Below are 22039 nucleotides of genomic sequence, written 5' to 3'. Positions count from 1 at the left end.
GTTGCTTGTGCTTTTCTTTTTCCCTTTTGTAGAATCACAGAAAATAGGTATTGAAGGGGCCTCTGCCCCAGACAGAATATCATACCTAGATTATTCCTTAGGGGTGAGTCTTTTAATCCCTTCTTAAAACTCTTCAGTGGTGGAGTCTAAGCATGCTTAGGTCTTGAAATGCTTGCTGACTTGGGAGAGTATTAAGGGGGAAACATAGTCTGTATATGACCTGCTCTGTATCTTTCCTGCTCATCCGCTCTTGGCCAGTCAGAGGTAGGATACTGGGGTAGATGGTTCTGATGTAGCCCTTCTAAATTACTTGTGTTATGTTCTAATGTTGAGTGGCAATTTATTCCTTACTGCTAGCAAGATTTTTCTTGTGATCAACATATTATTCTCTACTTCTTTACGATAGCCTCTTATACCGAATACCTTTGCTCAGTGTTCGTTCTCCTCAATAACCTTAGTTTTTTCAGACCTTTGGAACAGGGTCATATTTCCTAGGCTATGATCCTTGTTATTCTCCTTAGAATTTCTCAAACTAACCCACGTAGCAAAAACTGGGCATCATTCTTCCATTGAGACCTTAGTGATGAACACAGTGGAAGTTTATGTCAGGTGTCTCTGAGGCTGTGCTCTCTGTATAGATACCAGTGTGGTGTCTGTTTTTTTGACAATTGATGTCCAAATGATAATTCACACACCTCCAGATTCTTTCCTGAAAAATTACTATCTAGCCAGTTATTTCTCAGTGAGTTGGTGCCGTTAATCATATCTGCCTAAACATGGTATCTAATTAATGAAGAGTTTGCCCTGGCTAATTTGTATGCTGTTTTTTTTCCTGCTATTTGCCCAAGCATTTTTTAACTCTAAGCCTGCGGTTTCACTAGTGTGTGAAACACTAGGAGAAGATCAGGTTTGGGACCATCTGAGGAACCTGAAGGTGCATAAGTCCATGGGACCAGATGAAATCCATCCATGGGTCCTGAGGGAGCTGGCAGATGAAGTAGCCAAGCTGCTTTCCATTATATTTGAAAAGTCATGGCAGTCTGGTGAAGCTCTCGCTGATTGGAAAAGGGGAAATATAACCCCCATTTTCAAAAAGGGAAAAAAGGAAGATGCAGGGAACTACAGACCGGTCAGTCTCACCTCTGTGCCTGGCAAGATCATGGAGCAGATCCTCCTGGAAACTCTGCTAAGGCACATGGAAAATAAGGAGGTGACTGACGACAGCCAACACAGCTTCACCAAAGGCAAATCGTGCCTGACAAATTTGGTGGCCTTCTATGATGTTGCCACAGCATTGGTAGATAAGGGGAGAGCAACCAACCTCACCTACCTGGACTTATGCAAAGTGTTTGACACTGTCCTGCACAGCATCTTGGTCTCTAAATTGGAAAAGCATGGATTTGATGGATGGACCACTCGGTGGATAAGGAACTGTCTAGATGACCGTACTCAAAGGGTTGCAGTCAGTGGCTCAATGTCCACATGGAAACCGGTGACGAATGGCATTCCTCAGGGGTCAGTACTGGGACCAGTGCTGTTCAACATCTTTGTCAGTGACACGGGCAGTGGGATTGAGTGCACCCTCAGCGAGTTTGCTGACACCAAGCTGTGTGGCACAGTTGACACGCTGAAGGGAAGGGATGCCATCCAGAAGGACTTTGACAGGTTTTAGAGGTGGGCGTGTGCAAACCTCATGAAGTTCAACCAGGCCAAGTGCAAGGTCCTGCACCTGGGTCATGGCAATCCCAGGCACAAATACAGGGTGGGTGGAGAATGGCTTGAGAGCAGCCCTGAGGAGAAGGACTTGGGAGTGCTGGTGGATGAGAAGCTCAACATGAGCAGGCAATGCGCACTCGCAGCCCAGAAAGCCAGCTGCATCCTGGGCTGCATCAAAAGAATTGTGGCCAGCACGTCGAGGGAGGTGATTCTGCTCCTCTGCTCTGCTCTCGTGAGACCCCACCTGGAGTACTGCATCCAGCTCTGGAGCCCTCAACATAAGAAGGACGTGGACCTGTTGGAACGGATCCAACGGAGGCCCACAAAGATGATCAAAGGGCTGTAGCATCTATGTTATGAGGACAGGCTGAGAGAGTTGGGGTTGTTCAGCCTGGAGAAGAGAAGGCTCCAGGAAGACTTTATAGCGGCCTTCCAGTACCCGAAGGGGGCCTACAGGAAGGATGGGGAGGGACTCTTGATCAGGGAGTGTAATGATAGGACACAGGGTAACGGCCTGAAACTGAAGGAGGGGAGATTTATATTGGGTATCAGGAAGGAATTCTTTACTGTGAGGGTGGTGAGGCACGGGAACAGGTTGCCCAGGGAAGTTGCCAATGCCCCATCCCTGGAAGTGTTCAAGGCCAGGCTGGATGAGGCTTTGAGCAGCCTGGTCTAGTGGGAGATGTCCCTGCCCTCGGCAGGGGGGTTGGAACTAGATGATCTTTAAGGTCCCTTCCAACCTAAACCATTCTGTGATTCTGTGATTCTGTGTGATCTCTTTTCAGCCAAGTTTCAGCAACAAGTTTAATAAGAATATTCCTAACTCCAGCAGAGTTATCAATGAAAATCTGAATAGTTATGTGCCTATGACAGATCATGAGTTTGACTTCAAACCCTAGGAAAATACTTTCCAGGTATGGCTTTTCAAAGGATTTTTTCACCTACAAAACAATAGTTTCATGTTATCTATTATTTCATCACAAGCTGCTCCACAGCTAGTTCCCTCAGTCATTATAAGGCAAACGTCTTCCCCTACATGACTTCGGATTAAATTTCTTGCAAGTGTATTCTGATTTAGAAAGTCTAGAAGAATTGTTTGCATATAATTATTTATGCCATCAAGGCAGTTTCATTTTTTTAACAATTGAAAACAGGTATCTCATATTGGACTTTAGATTACTATTTTTCAGTGGTAAAAAACTGTTTATAGACGTGAAGAGAAAAAGTGAGTGCCATACGTTTAGTATCAATCCAGTTGTTTACAATTGTGGATCTTAGTATTCTGATTATAACAAATTGAATCTATTTTTGATGAGAAAATTATTTACATTTTAAAAGATCATCCTCTCTGATGAAGCTGGTGTGCGTCACAGGTTTCAGAGCTTCATGTTGAGACAATATAGTTACTAGCAGGTATAATGAATATACTCTCTTTTCATCATTATTCCATCTTTTAAGAGGTTAAGTGCCTGCTAATTAAAATATAGAGTGCAAAATAGGTAAAAGAACAAAAGGGCTTTTCAGTACATTTTCAATTTCCTATCCTCAATCACAATGTAGTAAGATTCCAGACTGTGTTTCATAGGTAGCTATAGTAACATATATTTTTGTTACCTTTTATGTTTCTTTAATAGAGTTCAGTGCTGTAAGAGTAACCATTTTATTTCTGTTCGTTGTTGCCCAGCTATACCTTACTTTATGTGAACCTTGCAGTTGATCCTGACCTTAGGATTTTTTTGTTTGTGATGAAAATGAAATAAAGTGCATTTGTGTTAACCACATGGTTGTGGGGTCTTTTTTCTTTGGGTGTGAGTTTTTCTTTTTTTAATGATACTTATCCTGTTGTGTGTAATACATTATTGGGATCATTCTAAGGGACCTTCATACCTGTGAGTGCCTTCTACTTTGCTGACTCCAAGGAAGGTTCTCTGTATTTGAAAGAATCAGAAGAAACGTGTTTCCACTTATGCTGTATCATTTATAAATTAGTTAGATTGCATGAATGCTTTAGCGCTAAAATAATTGCACCAATTTGTTTTGCAAGGCTAGACTGCTCTAGTTTGACATTTAAAGAGAAGGAAAGAAAATTTCATTATTTATTTTAAATATAGCAGAAAACTGATTTCCCTATGTTTTATCTAACCATCCAAGAGATTTTGACCATCCAAGAGATTTAAAAAAAAAGAGATGCTTAGCTGTGATCCTCACCAGCAGATAGTGTGTAGTAGTGGGAGCTGGATTTTGACAGGAACACATGGTTAGAATGGAAGGTGGAATCTACCTGTGTTGCATTTGACAAGGGCTCAAATACTGGAAAGCTGTTTCTTCTTGCGTTTCTCTCTGCTCCAGCTTTCTGTGCCATCAGGTACTGGAGAAAGCCAACTATCTTCTTTCCTTAGCCAGAATGACTGTGGTGTTACCCTAGCAGAAGTGGTAGCCCCACAGACTTGAAAATATGTAGCTTTTTGACCATAAAGGACTGCCTTATGCTTTTGCATGCTTATTCTTTCATTTTAGATTGTTAGGCATAAAGAACAAACATATTTCTGCCCTTTTTTTATTAAACAGTAGGGCATAGAAAGTGCCTCAGTTCTCTGCAGCCTAACCAATCCAGTCAAAGGTTTACGTCCCTCAAGACAATAATGCACAGGGTCTCTTTCAAAAATGTATACTTTTAAACCTTCCTATTTTCCTCAAATGAAAGAAGAAAAAGGAACATGTAGCCTTGAGCTATCTATCAGCAACTAACATTTAGCCAGACCCAAATGTTACCCCTGCTGCTTCCTTCGGCAGCCTATCAAACCACCTTGTTTGGATTTGTCACCTATGCAAGACTTGTGGATTTTAAAAATTTAACTTATAGATGTCCTTATTGATCTGGAAAACACTTTTTTTTTTTTTCCCCCCATCAAATGCTGCTGCTGTCAGTAAGTATCTTTCAGAGATAATTTAATCACAAGAATATTTACATCAGAGTTCATCCAATCAATAGTCACATTCTGTCAATTGAAAGAATTCAAATGAATGCCGTCACCAGAATTGATTTCAGTTTCTCAGTTTTTATTAGTTACAATTTTACATTTATGGAATTCTTTACAGAAGTACTTTCCAACCCATTTTTATTGAAAAACAGATGAGTTTTCTTTTAATTGTGTTATTAATTGACATATTGTCACTTTTTAATCTTATTCCTTGAGTTGGGATAAGTGACAAAATTGAGTACTTAGACATAATTATCTATTTTCAAAATGAGCACTAATATAAAAATCTTCATTGAAAATAAGCTCTTACAGCTTACTGCATGATGCATAGGCTTTGTAGTATAGCATGCATTAATGCCAAAATAACAGTTACACTACCCCCACCCCCTCCCACATAATAGAATAACTGTATTCCCAGTTGCAGGATACACCTGAGACAGACTAGCAAATTCCTCATTGCCAGTTATGTTTCCTAAGTTCTTAGGTGCTGTATTTACAGAATTACAGTAATTTCTCTTTTTAAATTATTGTATAAAACCGTTGTTTTTTTTTTTTTCAAAAACCTACATCATGTTACAGTTCTGTTTGTGTCTTTATTTAAATATAATGGAACAAATTTAATTTTAAAATTTACCAGATAGATACAGCTGGTTCAAATTGGTTTTAATTAGTTTGAAGTAAGATCTGGAAGAATAGCTGGTCCAATGAATTGTCACATATGGCTCTTTCTATCAGCTAGTTTTGGTCTGTGCTTTGTTTCCTTGCTGTTTAAGTTGTCTGGACAAAAATCTGACCCTGCTGAAGTAGTGGCAAGATTCTTGATGGACCTGTGAATCATCTTGCATTTAAATGAGCTGATTCAAGTTCAGTTACTGAACCCATAAAGTTGTTGTTAGAAACTCCACTTCTTGCCATTATAAGACACAGGAACTGTAAAGAAAGAGGGACTTCCTTTTCTTTATCTTAGCCATTGAATCATTGATATATTTATATATTTTTAGATCACTTTCCAGAAATGTGCCACTTTGGAACCCCAGTGTCCTGTAAGAAAAGCAGTAGCTCTTATGTCTTAGTAAATAAATGATTGTTCCTGGGAGTATTGCTGGGTAGTGAAACCAACCCCCATGGCACGGCATGCGCCTGTGCAGTCTGACTGCACACACATCCCGTTTTCGGAACAGTCTCTGAACCCTTCTAGCTGCCTGGGAATTGTTCAGAGAGTGCTAGTTAGAACAGGCCAAATGTATGCCAAGAAATGGTCTAATAACTTACTAGTAGAGGCAATTGAATTATAGTGTCTAGGAAATAGCAGTGACACAGCGAAGAAGAGGAAAACTAGCTATTTAAGTTTGACATGTGGACAAAGTGCATCTTCCCAAGCTTGAAAATTACACATTAAAATTAACTTTCTTTTCTTTCCTTTGACTTTTCTAAAGCATGGAAAATGAAGTTCAAACTTCATCAATGTTACTAGAATTCTGCATTTAATATTTATTTATGGTTTTCCAAAAGTAAAGCTGACTCAGCCCTTACAATGATGTGATGTGTAGGCCTCTGTGCCTATAGAACCCATGAAGGTATTAAAGATATCTGGAAGAATGTAGGGTTAACTTGTCTTTTGTTCGGGGGTCTCAGGATGCACATGTTGGCCAGCCTCTGTTGGGTCAGTCTGGAATGTGTGCAAAATCTTTGGATGCAATTGAAAAACTCTTCATGAAGAGTAGATTTGTTTACAAAAGACTGTATTTTATTTAAACACTATGTTTTTTAAAAAGCTTATCATGAAAGTAAGAATGATTATACACATCTTTGACACTGTTGCAATGAATAATTTAAAAAATAGTTTGTTAATTAAGAGCAAAACTTCTTCTGTTGCTTTGGATTGCCTGTGAACAGTTTATCTTTTCTTTTCTTTTTTTTTTTTTTTTTCCCCTCAAATCCGTTTGTTCAAAATTATGCCCTGGCTCATCCTTAATCTTAGCTTGAAAATTACCAGTTCATGACAACTATTTGAAACTAGAGTTGCCCTCATTTCTGCTGAAGACAAAGTCACATGATATGCTTTTCCTCCCTGATCAAATGGGTGAAGGTGACGGCCCATTTGTGCTAAAAAAACCCACACCAGCAGTCAGCAGAGCACATTATGTTAGCTGTCACATAGCTATAAAGTGGTATGAAATACAATATGAATATGCCCAGCAGCTTTTAGCCCTGTAGTGTAGTCAACTAAAGCACTTAAACCTCATCACAGCTAAAGCCTAACAACGTAGCCACATGAGTGGCAGTTGTTATCTTTGGGTTTCACAAGTCAGGATCAGCCTGTTACCATAAGCACTTATTTTACATACACAGAATTAAGTTTCCATAGATGTTCTTGAGTATTCACTTCAAGTTTACTAATACATGAACACCAGTATACTCACTTTGTAAAAGATTTGTGAGCAAAGGTTGATACAATGCAATTTGTGGAGGAAGTTTCACCTGCAGAATAAGCCACATTGGCAATAGTTATTTTTCTGGTTTTCTCCAGCTGTGTAAATCTTGAAGATCTGCAAGATAATAAACATATCCAATGGGTATATTAAGTCTCCTAATGGATTTAGGGTCATCAGAACACCATTTTTTTTCTTTATGCTTTGGAGGCAGATGAGAAGGAACCTAGTTTTAGTGACCTTTCATAGGAGGAAACATCCAATAGAATTTTCCTTTCTGATTTTATACAATGTTGCTGAGATGCATTGTCTTTTCTGTAATTTATACAATGAGAAAAAAGGATTTCTTAAATTGTTAGAAACTACGGCAGATATTTTTTTAAAGTCTTTTGTTTAAGGCCGTCACAAAATCTCACTCCTCTTCAAGATTAACAAACACAGTATTTTCTTTTACATTCCAGAAGAATAAGTGTGGCTTTAAAACTTTGTGATTATTTTATTGTGTGTTTTACTTTCCAGCTTTGAGTCATGTAACCTTTAATGTCCTTTTGTTTAAAACCCCCACGAGTATCCTTTAACACTTTCCTATTTAGAAGACCCTTGAGGGATGCTTTACTCCACCTTTCTTCTGTCCAGCTCTCCATTCTTTCATTGCAATATTGTTTGGTTGTACATTGTAGTAAATAATTGTTTAATGTTTTTGAATGCACTTATTTCTCACATGATACAGACTAAACCTTGCTTATGTGGAGAAAAGTCAAATTAGTTGTGTCCACATTTATCCAACGCTTAAATTTGAACTATTTTCAAAGTACTATATATTCAGGAAGTAAATTCTGATAAGATTATAATCTCAAATGTTATTCTGACCTTTTATAAATAAAAAGGCCTACACAAGCTATTTTTCTACCCTAGTAAATTAAAAATATCAGAACTGTTTTTTGGCACTGAAATGCCCAGTGGGCGTGGCATTGTCCACTTCATTATCATCAAACCAGACTCACCTTCCAAAACAGGATGGCCACATTAAAACTATCTTATCCTATCTCCCAAACAGTTTTCATTAGGACAAAGAAATGATTTGGGAGATGCTAGCTGTCCTACATCCAGTACTGGAGGATTGTTCTGAACAATTTAACAGGTAAGTGGTTGAGTTTCATTGCCTTTACCTGAGATCTGGCACTTTTGAAATTATTAGTTGCAGTCCAGGAGACTGAGACAGCATCCAAAACTGCTTTCAATGGGGCAATGACTAGTTCTATTTTCCCCAGGAATATTGCCCACAAGCCTGAAGTTGTGGGCATGTCCAATAGCCCTGTGGGCACTGAGCTGATCAATGGCTAAAATCTTCTTGGGATCCAGAAATGGGACATTATTCCCTCATTCTTTAAGGGTCTGCTCTGATATGTGTACACGGAGTTTGCCCAATATGAACAGGAGAAAGTTTCACACAATGAAACAGTGGCAGCCACTCTTATCAAGATAAGGTATAAAGAGGTACTGGTTGTGTGTGTCTTCTTTATAGAGCAGCCTGAAGGTAAGAACATTACACACAAAATCAGGAGGTGGATTCAGTCTTCCCCTCTGTCTGAACAGATTCAGGTATTTCATGCTCCGTGTAAAGAACCCTGTCCTTTAGGCTGTCTTAATAGTTGCTCAAGTGATTGAATGTATACCATTTATCCAGAATCTGTGAAAATAATGTAAAATTTTTTGGACATTATAGAGAGAAATGAAGGATGGATATCAATGATCCTTGGAACAGGGAAAACTGGCATCCAGCATCTGCTCCAAAGAGCTTTTTATCTAGTTACAATGCACTGTAAAACACAGATACTTGGAGCAGTGGCTCTGAGCAGATGGGTGCTTCACAACTCCATCACTGTCCCCCGTAGCTCTGTGGTTAGGACACTTGACTGAGGAAAAAGAAAGGTAACTTTAATTTGCTTCAGGCAGGGCAGTGAATTAAACTTGGTTCTCCTCCTTCTGGGGAAATGCTCCAACACATTGAGCAAGAAAGGGAGGTAGTAAGAGGATGAAACAGTGACCCTACTGTTTACAAGGAAAACCTGGACCTTGCTGTGTTTTTGAAAGAACTTTGGCACCATTCTGCATAAAAAGGTCACAGCTAATCCTAACCGTAAGGAGATCTGCCCATTTGACCTAACATTGTTCATCTCTGTCCTGAAAATGACATATCTATCCTCCGTCTTCAGCATTGCTCACCATTAACTAAATTTGCACATGGGGAATTGCATTTTGAGATGCCTATTTCTTCAAGAACAGAGAAGGTTCATCAGTAAATGTAATTTGGTTTTGACTATTAGAATTAGAAAAAGTATGTAGACTTTCAAACACAGGGAAGGCTTATGTACCTGATAGCTTATACATCTTTCAGTTAATAAAAGATACTTTCTTAGCATAGAAAGCTTATTTTGCTTATGTCTTTAGCCTAACTGTTCATTACAGCGCTACCAGCGGCTCTCTTCATGGCTTCTGTACGAAACTTAGGAGCCTGATCAATATGGATTTCACCATCTGTGACCATGCACGAACAAATATTTGGTCCATAGTGAAATTTGAATTCTAAATAATGAGTAGCATGCAATAATCTAATGTAATAAATTACTTTTCCGTTTATATTATTTCTTTGTGCACAGAATAACTGTTTTTCTTTTCAGTTCTTTTAATGAATGGACTCAGAGAATTTTGTTTTAGGTTAACTTCTTTTACAGCTCTGGAGAAAAAAATAGTAAGAAAATAGGCAGTGGTCAGGTTTTCTCTCCACAGGGCAACGTAGTTACTGCTTGTTGTAGCAATCCAGCCTTACTACAAGAAAATAATGACAGAACAAACCTAGCAGCTTTGATTTCTTTGAGTGTAGTGGGACTAAAAAGACAAGGGAAGAAAAGCCTCAATTTTCCAAGGATGCTTGTGGATCTTTCCACGTCAAACAGTCTCATTTGCCCCTGAGGAAGTGTTACTTCCATACCTGAAGGTGAAACTTAAGATTCAGTGACTACTTTTGCACTTCATTAAGCCAATTTTGCATTTCTATTCTTATTCAATAAAATGCAAGGTACTTGTCAGGATTCCTAACACCTTAAAAATAGGACAGAATAAAAAAAAACACAACAGGATATCATGAAAACCATCATGAAAGCTGTCCTGTAAAAGATGAAATTCATAAGCATTTATTGATAGCTGCTTATGTTATTCAAAACCACTACAGGTTTTGAGAACTGGCAAAATGGCAGCATGTCTTTAGAAATGTCTTTTTCTGTTATTTCTCTGTTTGGAGTACTCTTGTTTGAACAGCATGAGGATGACTGCTAACACCTCCAAACCAGTCATTATTGGTCATTTCAGTGTCTTCCCAGCTATTCAGTTGATTGTACAGCAAGCTTTTAAAAAGGCTGTCAGGTGTTCATACCTCCTCTGCTGCCAATACTTAACAATTTCTGCAAAAGCATCTTGGGTACCTCACCATTCTTTTATTAATGGTCTATTTTCACTCTTGCAGGCTGAAGATGCTTCATCTGTATGGCTACTGCTTCAGTCATGGTTTGGAGTCCATTAAGAAATCAACATTGCTAAAGTCTTTCATAACCTTACTGTCCCTACTGCTAACACTTCAGTTGAATGAAAAATTATGTGTATCCTGAGAGACATTTTTGGCTTTTAAATGTACAACTGCTTTGATGAAGAGCTTTTGTATCACTTTGTGTCTCATTTTTTTGATAAAGTTGAAGCATACAGTTGTGGGCTTTTTGCAATCTTATGCAAGTTACTCTCTGCTCTGGACTAAGTTTTTAAAGATATAGATGATACCTTTTCACCTTCAGAGTTTATAATGATGCACCCCTGCCTGCACACACCGCGCTTCACTTCCTGATGGTAGGGAGAGGGCAAGGTTCATGAAGAGGTATGGGCACAAAAGGAAGAGATCATAGAATCATAGAATCATAGAATCATAGAATGCGTTGGGTTGGAAGGGACCTTTAAAGGTCATCTAGTCCAACCCCCCTGCTGTAAGCAGGGACACCTTTAACGAGATCAGGTTGCTCAGAGCCTCACCCAGCCTGGCCTTGAATGCCTCCAGGGATGGGGCCTCCACCACCTCCCTGGGCAACCTGTGCCAGTGTCTCACCACCCTCATTGTAAAGAACTTCATCCTAATGTCTAATCTAAACCTGCCCTGCTCTAGTTTAAAACCATTTCCCCTCGTCCTATCGCTACGTGTCCTTGCAAACAGCCCCTCCCCAGCTTTCTTGTAGGCTCACTTCAGGTACTGGAAGGCCACTATAAGGTCTCCCTGGAGCCTTCTCTTCTCCAAGCTGAACAACCCCAGCTCTCTCAGCCTGTCTTCACAGGAGAGGTTCTCCAGCCCTCAGATCATCTTCGTGGCTCTCCTCTGGACCCGCTCCAACAGGTCCATGTCCTTCTTGGGCTGAGGGTTCCAGAGCTGGACACAGGACTCCAGGTGGGGTCTCACAAGAGCAGAGGGGGAGAATCACCTCTCTGGATCTGCTGGCCACAGTTCTTTTGATGCAGCCCAGGATGCTATTAGCTCATTCCAGCTTTTCATCCATCAATACCCCCAGGTCCTTTTCCGCAGGGCTGCTCTCTATCACATCATCCTCCAGCCTGTATTGATAACGAGGATCGTCCCGACCCAAGTGTAGGACCTTGCACTTGGCCTTGTTGATCTTCACAAGATTTGCTCAGGCCCACGTCTCTAGCTCATCCAGGTCCCTCTGGATGACATCCCATCCCTCTGGCCTGTCAGCTGCACCACTCATCTTCGTGTCATTGGCAAACTTGCTGAGGGTGCACTTGATCCCACTGTCTAAATCATTGATGAAGATGTTGTACAGCACCACAGATGGAGTGCCAAATTTGGTTTCTGATGCTTTGAGGTATATGGTAGCTTGCAGAGGTGGTAAAGTTTGTGTCAGCAAGTGAAGAAAATGGAGTATGTTTAATTAATTACTTTTCATGGTGCTGCGGTTGGTATGATACCTGCGTGTAATAAGAACTGTTTTCAATTAGTTGTTTCTATGTTAGCGGTCGATTCTATTTTACTTATGGTCTACTTTCCAAGTAAAAAGCACAGTTTGTGCTAAATTGCTGAAACTGTGCAAATGTAAAACAGACAAAGGTGAATAAGAGAGTTATTGCAACCACAGAGGGATCCATCCACTCCTTTAACCGTGCATAATATTGGGAAAATTATTTTGTATATGTAAGGACTCTAGAAAAGAAATACTCTGTCTTCAGAGTAAGGTCTAAGTAGTCTGCATAAAATTGTAAATAATGCCCATGCCACATAGAATATTGAGGAGAAACAAATTACTGAATGATTGTTCCGGTTTATGTTCTATTTTCTAACTTCTAAGTGCTTCATATTCCTAGCAGAAATCTTCCTTTAGTATTGTTGTGGCCAAATTGGCCAATGGCTGGTGACAGATGCTCCCCCCCCAGCCTCTCGTGCACAGAAAGGAGGAGGAGAGACAAAGAGATTTACGAGCTTAGAAGGAACTAAACTACTTTAGTGAAATATTACGATAAAAAGGAAAATAATGAAATAGATACAGTATATACAAAACCGTACTAAGCTCCCAGGATGATGTCACCGGCAGGCACCGGGGAAGTCCCAGAGTGGACTCAGTGATGGGTGGGAACTGGATTCCACAGACAGAGTCAGGAACACACGGATCGGGATCAGAGGCAGATGAACAGGCAGGGTCCTCCTTGGACATCGGCCATTGAAGGAAGAGAGCTGACCCTTTGATCCCTCAGCTTTTATACTGAGCTTGGGGCAGATGGGATGGAATACCCCTGTCGGTCAGTTCTGGGTCCCCTGTCCTGTCTGCTCCTCCCCGCAGGTGGGACCCCTCTGTGCTTTTCCATTTCCGACCCTCCACGGGGGCAAGTGACGAAATTAGCTGCCCTTGGTTGTTATAGCAATAAGTATAAGCAAGAGCCTCTCTGCGTACCATTCCTTGGCACAAACTGTCCTATCACTCCGAACGAACCGTTTTCGACACAACATGCTCTGAATTTCAGAGAGTTAGAAGAGGCCTAGCTAAGAAACAAAATTACTGAACAGGAAGTGGGTTCTGTTTTACCTCAAACCAGGACAAGTATGTATGTAAGATTCCTAAAACAATATACATAGAGGGATGGGAAGAGGGCTGCTATTTCAGATATGGGATCTGCCTAGAGCACAGCACTCCAGCTTTTCTCGGCTTCTGCACAGTTCTGCAAAGTTACTTTCAGAGATCACATGTATTCAAATAGCATTTAACAGTTCTGTCAGCTTCTCTGCTCTTTTGCTTCCTGGGGCAATGATAGGTCTTGATGCCCTGTGGTGCCAGACCTCTCGTTTCTGGTTTCCCTGTCTCGTCTAACCTGCTCCATTTAACCTCCGTGTCTGTAGCAGCGTCAAAACCTACCTTTTTTCACTCAGTACAATAGAACACTTTACTAGAGATACAATGAATCTCTTCTTGTTCGTGTGTTATTTAAAGCCTCCCTGAAGTTCCTGAGCATGATTCCATGTTCCGTTCTGCCTCTTCAGCCAAACAGATGCTCTGGCTAGCTTGTGCATTTCGTGACACAGTGAAGTAAAACAGATCGACTGAAAATTGCACATGGGATATTTCTGTATCTATAGCTTCAATATTTTATTTATGAATTTAAAATTCCTCCTGTACTATATCCATATTGCTAGACCACAGAAACAGTGCTTTGCTTTTGCATATTTATGCAAATTTAGAATTTATTAATTTAGAGAGATATTTGCATATTAATTTAATTTAGAGAGATAAATTAGAGAAGGGACAGATACTTCTAGGAATAGGAACACAACTGCAGAACAAAGCACCATTTTGCGACTGCCTGCTGGGTATCCTGTCCTCACCACTCCCTCTTAGGTCTCATCAAATAAACCATCTTTTATTTATCTCTGTGCTGTTGAGTTAGGACAGTTTGACTGAACCATGGCCTGCCGAGCAAGCACTGGTTGCGTGGCACTGTATAATATCACAGGCACTATCTGTTTTGCAGGATATACCTATGTCATGGCAGTGCTAAATGACACATTATACTTCATGTCAGCACCTGAGATTTGACTGACAAAACTTCTGTAACAGTGGAAAAAAGGGAGATGCCAAAGACAAATTTCTCTTTCATGACATCCACTGAATACACAAGGGATTACCTGCACATGAAAGCAGAAGTCTGGTCCATGTAGGCATCGCACTGGCAAATACCGCAAGATTTTTGTATGGCTTGATTCAAACCTGAATGTTAATGTGAAGATTTCAAATTGTTTTCGATGTTGCTTATTATTTACTTGCATCACATAGGTAGAAACACAAAGCTTTCAAAGAAAACAAAGGTGCAGACCTTTGCAGTAGGAGGGGCAAATCCCAAGTCATATAAAAACAGGTTTACATGCAAAAGTTTGGGAAAATTTTGTTAAATCTCAGAGAAAAAAAAAGATGGGGGGCTATATGTCCAAAGCCTATAACCTCTATTGGCAGTCCAAGCTAGTCACTACCACAAGAAATACAGAGAACAGAGGGGCAGGATAAGGATTACTGACAAACACCAACTCATAAACCTGCAGCCACAAAAGCAAACAAGAAAGCGAGCACATTGGTCTGAGCAGGAACTCCCTGTCTAGTGGGACACATCCAGTCCCGCATGAGGCCATTCCCATTCAGGTCAGGAGCTGAAAGCCAAATGTCCCAACTCCTATGAGCAGAGAGCTGGTGTGCGTTAAGCAAAATAAGTTTGTCTCTCTTGACAGCTGAACAACACTTCATTAGCCCCATAAGGGCTTCCGGAAACTCTTTGGGCACAAGAATTTGATGGGCAGATGAGAAACCACACAACAGAAAGAACACTTGTTAGAATTAAGTCTGCTTTACTAAAACACTAGATTTTGCTACACGCAGAGTCTGAAGGTGATACTGCTTTGCTACTCTTAGCAGTTTTACAGTTGTGCAATGGAAATGTAGCAACAAAAATGTATAAAATCATAAATTGAAGCCCTTCAGTTACCTGGTATTTTTAAACTAAAATTTACATTCCAAATTACTTAACAGCTGTATTTCTTTAGAGCGCAGCAAACATTCCACAAAATATTTTATTGACTAGAGATAGATCGCTGGCATGATTTTAGGCTCAGTCTGTCTAAGCATGACAAAACAGTAATCAAAACTGTAACATAATAATAATTCCCTTTGAGGGCATTCCACACCTTTTAGACAGAGGAGCACTTTGTAGTTCCCATTCACAGTACGTGATTTATTCTAATGTGAGGTCAGCAGCACTATTTGTGCTTTGCTGGATGACGTACTTAGCCTCTGGCTGTGTTTCGGTCAGTAAGGAAATGCTGTTTTGGTAGTTGTATTTGCATGCTGTTTGACCCTATCACAACTTTGGTATAAGCAATTTACATTTGTGGATATATATAAACAAGACTAAGTGTAGGGAAATAAATTAAAAAACCCCCTCAGTTAAAATATAGCTGTTTCCAATGAAATCCGAGTTTTAAGCCTGGCTTCAAGAAGGTGAGAAGTCTTGACTTCCGTCAAGAAAGACAGACGCTGGTTCTTCTATACAGAGCCCTGCAAATCTGGCTCCTTTGGTGTATCGATTTGAATCTAGCTTTTGCATTTTCAGTTTAAGCTGGCATTTTAACACCGTATGTTTCTCAGTTACTAGTGATGGGATAGTGAAACTTTGGGTCATCGTGTCGTCCGTGAACATAAGGGATATTTTCATTCTGCTGGAAAACGGCAATGAGATTTAAACCTTACGGCGACCGCGTGGCCTTGGGACTCTTATCTGACTGCTGTAGGGGGGTGGGACGTGTTTTTAAGGCGCAGTAGTGCTCGTACGCCCCTACCTGCGCGCCGACGGAGCGCTCTGCCCTCGCACCTGCAGGGGGAAGCTGGGGCCGGCACCCGCGGCCCTCCTGCTTTCTCCCGGGGCCCCCTCGCCACGGCCGGGCGCCCGCCGGGGCCGAGAGCCGCCACCTGCGGCCCGCCCCGGCTCCCGGCTGCGCCCGGCCCCGCGGGGCGCCGGGGCGGAGCAGGGCCCGGCCCGCCCCGACCAGCCCACCGCCAACTTTGTGCCGCCAGGTCGGGCCGCTGCAGGCTGTCGCTACGTCTTGTCCCGTCCCGTCCCGTCCCGTCCCGTCCCGGGATGGATCCCGAGGCGGCGGTGGACGAGCTGTCCCGCCTGCGCGCCCTCTTCCTGGCCTGCGACGCCAGCGGCTCGGGCCGCATCGAGCGGGAGGACTTCGCCGCGCTCTGCGCCGAGCTGCGGGTGCGGCCGGCCGAGGCCGAGGCCATTTTCCAGCGCCTCGACAGCGACCGCGACGGGGCCATCACCTTCCCGGAGTTCGCCCGCGGCTTCCGCGGCGCCACCTGTCCGCGGCACGGCGGCGGCGAGCCGGAGGGGGAAGAGGAGGAGGAGGAGGCGGCGGCGACGTGGGCCGCCGCGGGGCTGGAGCAGCCCTGGCGGGACTTCGAGGTGCGGCTTGGGGACGAAGCGAGGTACATCCCCAGGTAAGGCCCGGGCCCGCCGCCCCCCGCACTGTTTCCCCCAGACCCCGGGGGCAGCGGGAGGGGCGGCCGCCCCGGTAGGCGCGGGGCCGCGGTCGGGGGGTGCCGCGGCTGGGCCCGGCCGCGGGGAGCCCTGCGGCGGCGACCCGCCCCTGCCGCCCTCCCGAGGGGGAACGGCCCTTCTCGCCGCCGCCGGCGCTGATGCAATACCCTGCCGGCGAAGGGCCCCGCCGCCGGCGCTCGGCCTGACCCCTCGCCCTGCAGGTGTGTAGAGCTCTCCCTGCCTCTGCTTCCCGGTTTTGAGGGTTTCCAGCTCAGTTCTTTCCAGCCGCTTGCTTGGCCGCCTCTCCGCTGCTCTGCCGGGCACCCACGTGGGAAAGTCGGGCCGGCGAAATGCGGGGGATGCCAGGCGCTGCCGGCTCCGGACATGGAACTTTTCTTCCCCCACCGCTATCCCTCGGCCAGCCCCCAGCATCTTTCCTGCGCCCCCGTCTTCCTTTCCCCGGTAAAGGCAAACCAGCAGCACTTCTGCCTCCAGGTTAACGCTGTTCTTAAGCTCAGCTCTGAGGCGGAGGAGCTCACTGAAGTAAATCCGTGAGAGCCCTCGATGTCAGTGAAACGAAGACAACTGATGGTAGCTTGGTCTGGGATTGCACCCGATTACCACGGGGCTGTCACTCCAGAGCTGGTTCCAGTTCTTGGTGGTGCGCAGTGATCTGCATGAATCCTGAGGTGCTCACACTTAGTGTGAAAATGTTTGCCATAAAAAGTACGGAGCGATTCTGCTTCATTTAGAAATTGTAATTTAAGCTGGAAAGCAAGCAATCCAAGTTTAAGGGCTTGGCAGCTAGTTAAGAGGCAGTTAAAAAAACATACGGACATTAATATATCCAGAGAGACAGTGTCAAGTTGCAGTGGGTCCTGGCTGTGAAGAACAGATGATAATAAAAAATTTCTGTGTAACTTTTTTAACAATCGAGTTGAATGTGCAGTTTGTTTTACTCGAGCATGTATCAAATCATTAGCAAATTCTTATCATACCAGTCTCTATATAATGCACCTTAAATTCTTCTCTACTGCCAATAATTCGGTTCTAGCCACTTTTAAAGGTGTGTTCAGGTTGTGAGGTGAAAAGTTTCTTCAGAGAAGTTTTCAGTTACTAACCTGCTATTCGTGCACAGCTGGAGTTGATTGGTCTTTTCTTTTTGGACTGGAAGGGTAAATAACATGAGTTAGTCTTACTGGACTGCTCCGTTCCAGACAGATCAGTAACTTCATACAGGTCTTTCTTACATGGTTCATGATGCCTTCCTTGCTTGCTTTCTACACAGAGAGAATAAAAAAAAAGGCTGTTTGAAAATTTGCAGAAGCAACTCATAACTTAATGTAAAGCCAGACAGAAACTCCATAGGAGATTGAAAAAATCTGACTCACGAACCGTGGTGGCTTGTGAAAGCATCTGTCTCCTTTTGATAATAAGCCTATCTGAGTATCTTGGTTACTATGTTTGCAGCAGCAGTTTGAGTGTAGTCCAGTTGTTTGTCAAAGAGGATAGTAGGAGGCAAGGGGAATGGGAATAGCTTCTGTTGGCTTGACTGTGCAGACACATCCTTTAGTTTTGTTAAATTCATCATGACACAATTAATGTCATTTGTGTTATGAGTCTTATACATCCAAATTGCAAACAGAACTACATTTTGATAGTTAAATACATGTGTATCAGATGTGCAGTAATTTGATGTAAGTGCTTCCTATTCATGTTCAGCTTCATAAATAGCTTTGAACATCGTTTGTAGTTGGCTGTATTTATTAGGTGTGTGCCAACGTCAGCTGAAGAACAGTGTGCCCTTTGTTTTCTTGTTCTTTCACTTTCCTGTCCTGAAGAGCTAGAAGCAGGTCTATGTTACAGCTCAACTTTTTTCCATTTGTGTCCCATGCCCTTTTTGGTTGAAACATACGTGTAAGTTTTTTTTCATGCGAGTAGTCCCACTAAAATCATTAGGACCACTTGTGTAGGTAATGAATATATTGAAATTGTTTGAGCAGTCTGGGCATAGGAGAGATATTAAGCAAAAGACTATAACAAAAACACACAAAGTACAAGCTGGTACTTCAAAAAAGTTATTTATCTTTTTATTTGAATTACTTTTTTTTTTCATTTTTATCAGGTTTTTTTTTTTTTTTTAGAGAAAGGCAGTACTTTGAAAAACAGTCCTAGCTTGGAACACACCTGCATCTTCAATACTATAAAACAGTTGGTGTCCTCACATTGTGGTTTATTGCTCTTTATATGTTTGCTTTAAGATTGACTTTGAAAACAGTGAGAAAAGTAATTGCAAAGCAGAAACTCCTCAAACCCAGATAACTGGACTTAGTTGTCTGTATTTTTTGTCTTGATCATGTGTGTTTTTTATCCTGATGATTTTGCGTGTCAGTCCCTCAAAATGCTGTGCTTTCTGTCCTCAGTTTAGCAAAACACTGGCACAGGTGCTTTCATGCTATTGTGCTTTATGTAGAGAGAAACAAGGAAGTAGTGAGATGGAAGATGTGAGATAAAGCAGATGGAAGTGATGAGCTAAAACCAGGGCTGAAGTCAGGAGAAAATTACGCAGTAAACACCTGTGGTCTCTATCATTCCTGAGCTTGATTGAGTGCCTGTGGAAATCAAGGAGAAATTTTTCACCAAATCGGTACATGTAGTTCAGCCTCTGTTTCTGTGACTGGGCTTTTAAAAGCCATAAATAAGCTTCCATAATGAGGTGTGAAACCCAGTAACAGATCAATATCCTGACCCAGTCCTCAGTGTAGTAGCAGACATTAGATGCAATGTTGTTTACTGCCAGGTACTGCCTCATTTGAGGTACTAAAATAAGCATATACAACAATAACTGTATTTTCAATTTAGTTAATTTTGGAAAAGATAGTTTTACAGTGGGATGGATCATGCCTTTTTGTAGTTGAGTGTATCAGTTGCACGGTTCTGTTAGCTTATACTTTAAAACATCCAAGTCTGTTCTGGAGCTGTGGTTGTATTGGTTGCAGTTAAACAGGAAGAGTAACACCATTGAGTTTCTTTTCACCTTGCTCCTTCTCTCCCCGTCTGAACAGATTTTTGGGACTAAATTCAGTTAGATTTCTTGGTAAGGTGGTCACTGTGAGTCAAAGTATTGTTTGCCTTAGTCTTTACACATGCTCAGTGGGCAATTGTGACTGTAGCACAAAAAAAAGTGGAAAGTCTTTCCAGGCTGATGACCTAATATAATGTGTGAGGTCAGATTCTAGTGGAATTGTGTAGAGGGCTGGGTTGGGTTTTTTTTGGCATTCATTTCATTTGAAATGCAGCTACCCTTCTGTGTTGTTATATTCAATCAGGTATAATGAGTAAACACAAAAGATTGCAGTGCCTTTGGTTTATATGTAGCGAACTGCCAGCTGGAGTATGTATGTGTGAGCCACAGGAGATCTGTTTTATTGAGAACCCAGGCATGTCTGTTAGTTTCATCCTTTAAGAAGTATTTGCAATAGTACAGGAGTGGACAAAAAAAGTTAAGCAACTTAACTTTTTTGGTGCTTGAGGCAATGAGTGCTCCAGTGTACTGCTGGCTCTGTGAGAGTTTAGCCCTTGACCGTGTTATTGGGTGTTTTGTTCTTTTTTAATATGTGGCCAACCTCAGAGCTGTTTGGATTTCAGTGGTAAGACTGAAAGGTTCCTGCCACACTCCTAATAGGCATGTTCTCCTTTAAGCGTGTAGGAAGGTCTTTTAATGGCAGTGCTTTTCCATTCCTCATCTTGAGCAAAGAATGATCCAACATCCACTGACACTTGAAGAGAAAACCTGTACTTATGAATGCTCTGACAGTTATTTATGTCTGTAAATTACAGGAAAAAAAATATTCCTAGAAAACAGATTTTGAAATTTTAGTGTCAAAGACCTTCAATCAGAAAGAACAAGTAATTGGGACTATGTCTGCTATGTGCGTTCTTGTGTATTGTGGGATCACTCTGGCATAAACTATACCTCCTTAAGCGCTACCAGGCAACTTTTGTGTGATACTTGGCAAATTGGGTGATCTGATTGGAAAACGAACATAAATTGAGCATAAATGGATGGACGAATCTGGAAAAGAGAGTTTGTATCCCTGTTTCAAGTTAAATTCTGCTTCTGAGAATCCTCTTCCTTCATTGCTTTGCTTTTTGGTCTTGGGGTCTGTTTTACTTGTGTGTCTTGTACTTTGGACCAAGCTGACTGTTCATCAGACTCTGATTTCAGTGTTTCCAGACTGAGATTTTATGCATTGTACACTTCCAAAGTTTCATAATGTGATTATGATAACAGTTCGTCCCTAATCGTGTAATCTGGAGCTGTATAGAAAATGTAGATCTGGTGGAAGTGATAAAGTGAGAAGAGTGCGCTGGTTTTAACATGAGCTGTTTAAACTGTGGAGACAGGCCGTGCTCATGGGATACACTGCTGTGCTACAGCAAAGGAGAGGGGCTCTGCTGCATAAAAAATGTCCAAAACCTGTCATGCTCTTGCCATCATGAGCCAGGATGGATTTTTGCCACCATCGACTCTTGTCAGCAATTTGTGTTTCCTTCCAAGAGATGATGAGCCATGATAGCAGTAATGGAGAGATTTCCTTGGAAGTCAAAGTGTGTTCCCCCGGGAAGGGGATAAAGGCAAATCCTGAGGAAAAACAAATGGTGGGTCACCCGTTGTCACAGTGCTGGAGAGGGGATCTCTGCTGTAAGAATGATGTCTTGTCTTTTAATACATCTCACAAGAGGGGTTTAACAAATGTGCTCTTCTGGAAGTGTGATGGATGCCTTTCTGTGAGCTAGAAAACTTTCTGAGCCACTTTACGTTTTACTGCTCTTCTGTTGTTTGCCAAATAACTTAAGCACTGTAGCATTCATTCTCCTGGTATTTTCATGTCACATGATCATTTGTCATAACCATATCCTTTGGAGAGTTCTCCTTTTCCACAGACTTCGTCTTTCCCTCCCTGTCCCATAGTCTTTTCCACTCCTGCTCCACTGGCTACAAATCACACCTCTGTCTTTAGGAAGTGAACAGTATTTATTCCTTGGAAACACTGAAAATCCCTTCTGTGGCAATCAGCCCCTGGTCACACTCTCTCATCTGGGGGCTGCAGATTTGTTCATCTTCTTTTGATATGGCCTTTTTCTGAAGGGGCAAATACAGATAAAGAAAAGGTGGTATTAAAAAACCCCATAGTTTGAGGTTGAGTTCTTCAGGTTGAGAAATAGCTTGAATTTTACACCATATCAATGTTTCATGCAATCTGTTTTTCCTTAAGGCAT

The 22039-nt window shown here is 42.0% G+C and overlaps 1 protein-coding gene across 1 annotated transcript in view; it reads left to right on the top strand.

The window, feature by feature from the left end:
• The first annotated feature begins 16351 nt into the window (after positions 1-16351).
• Positions 16352-22039, top strand: part of RASEF (RAS and EF-hand domain containing) — a 31772-nt gene continuing 26084 nt past the window's right edge. The window contains exon 1 of the mRNA XM_074569764.1: positions 16352-16716. Coding sequence (XP_074425865.1) covers positions 16352-16716 — 365 coding nt within the window. The remainder of the gene's footprint in view (positions 16717-22039) is intronic.

Source organism: Larus michahellis, chromosome Z (assembly GCF_964199755.1).
Source record: "Larus michahellis chromosome Z, bLarMic1.1, whole genome shotgun sequence".
Lineage (NCBI taxonomy): Eukaryota > Metazoa > Chordata > Aves > Charadriiformes > Laridae > Larus > Larus michahellis.
This window is presented reverse-complemented; position numbering and strand designations above follow the sequence as displayed.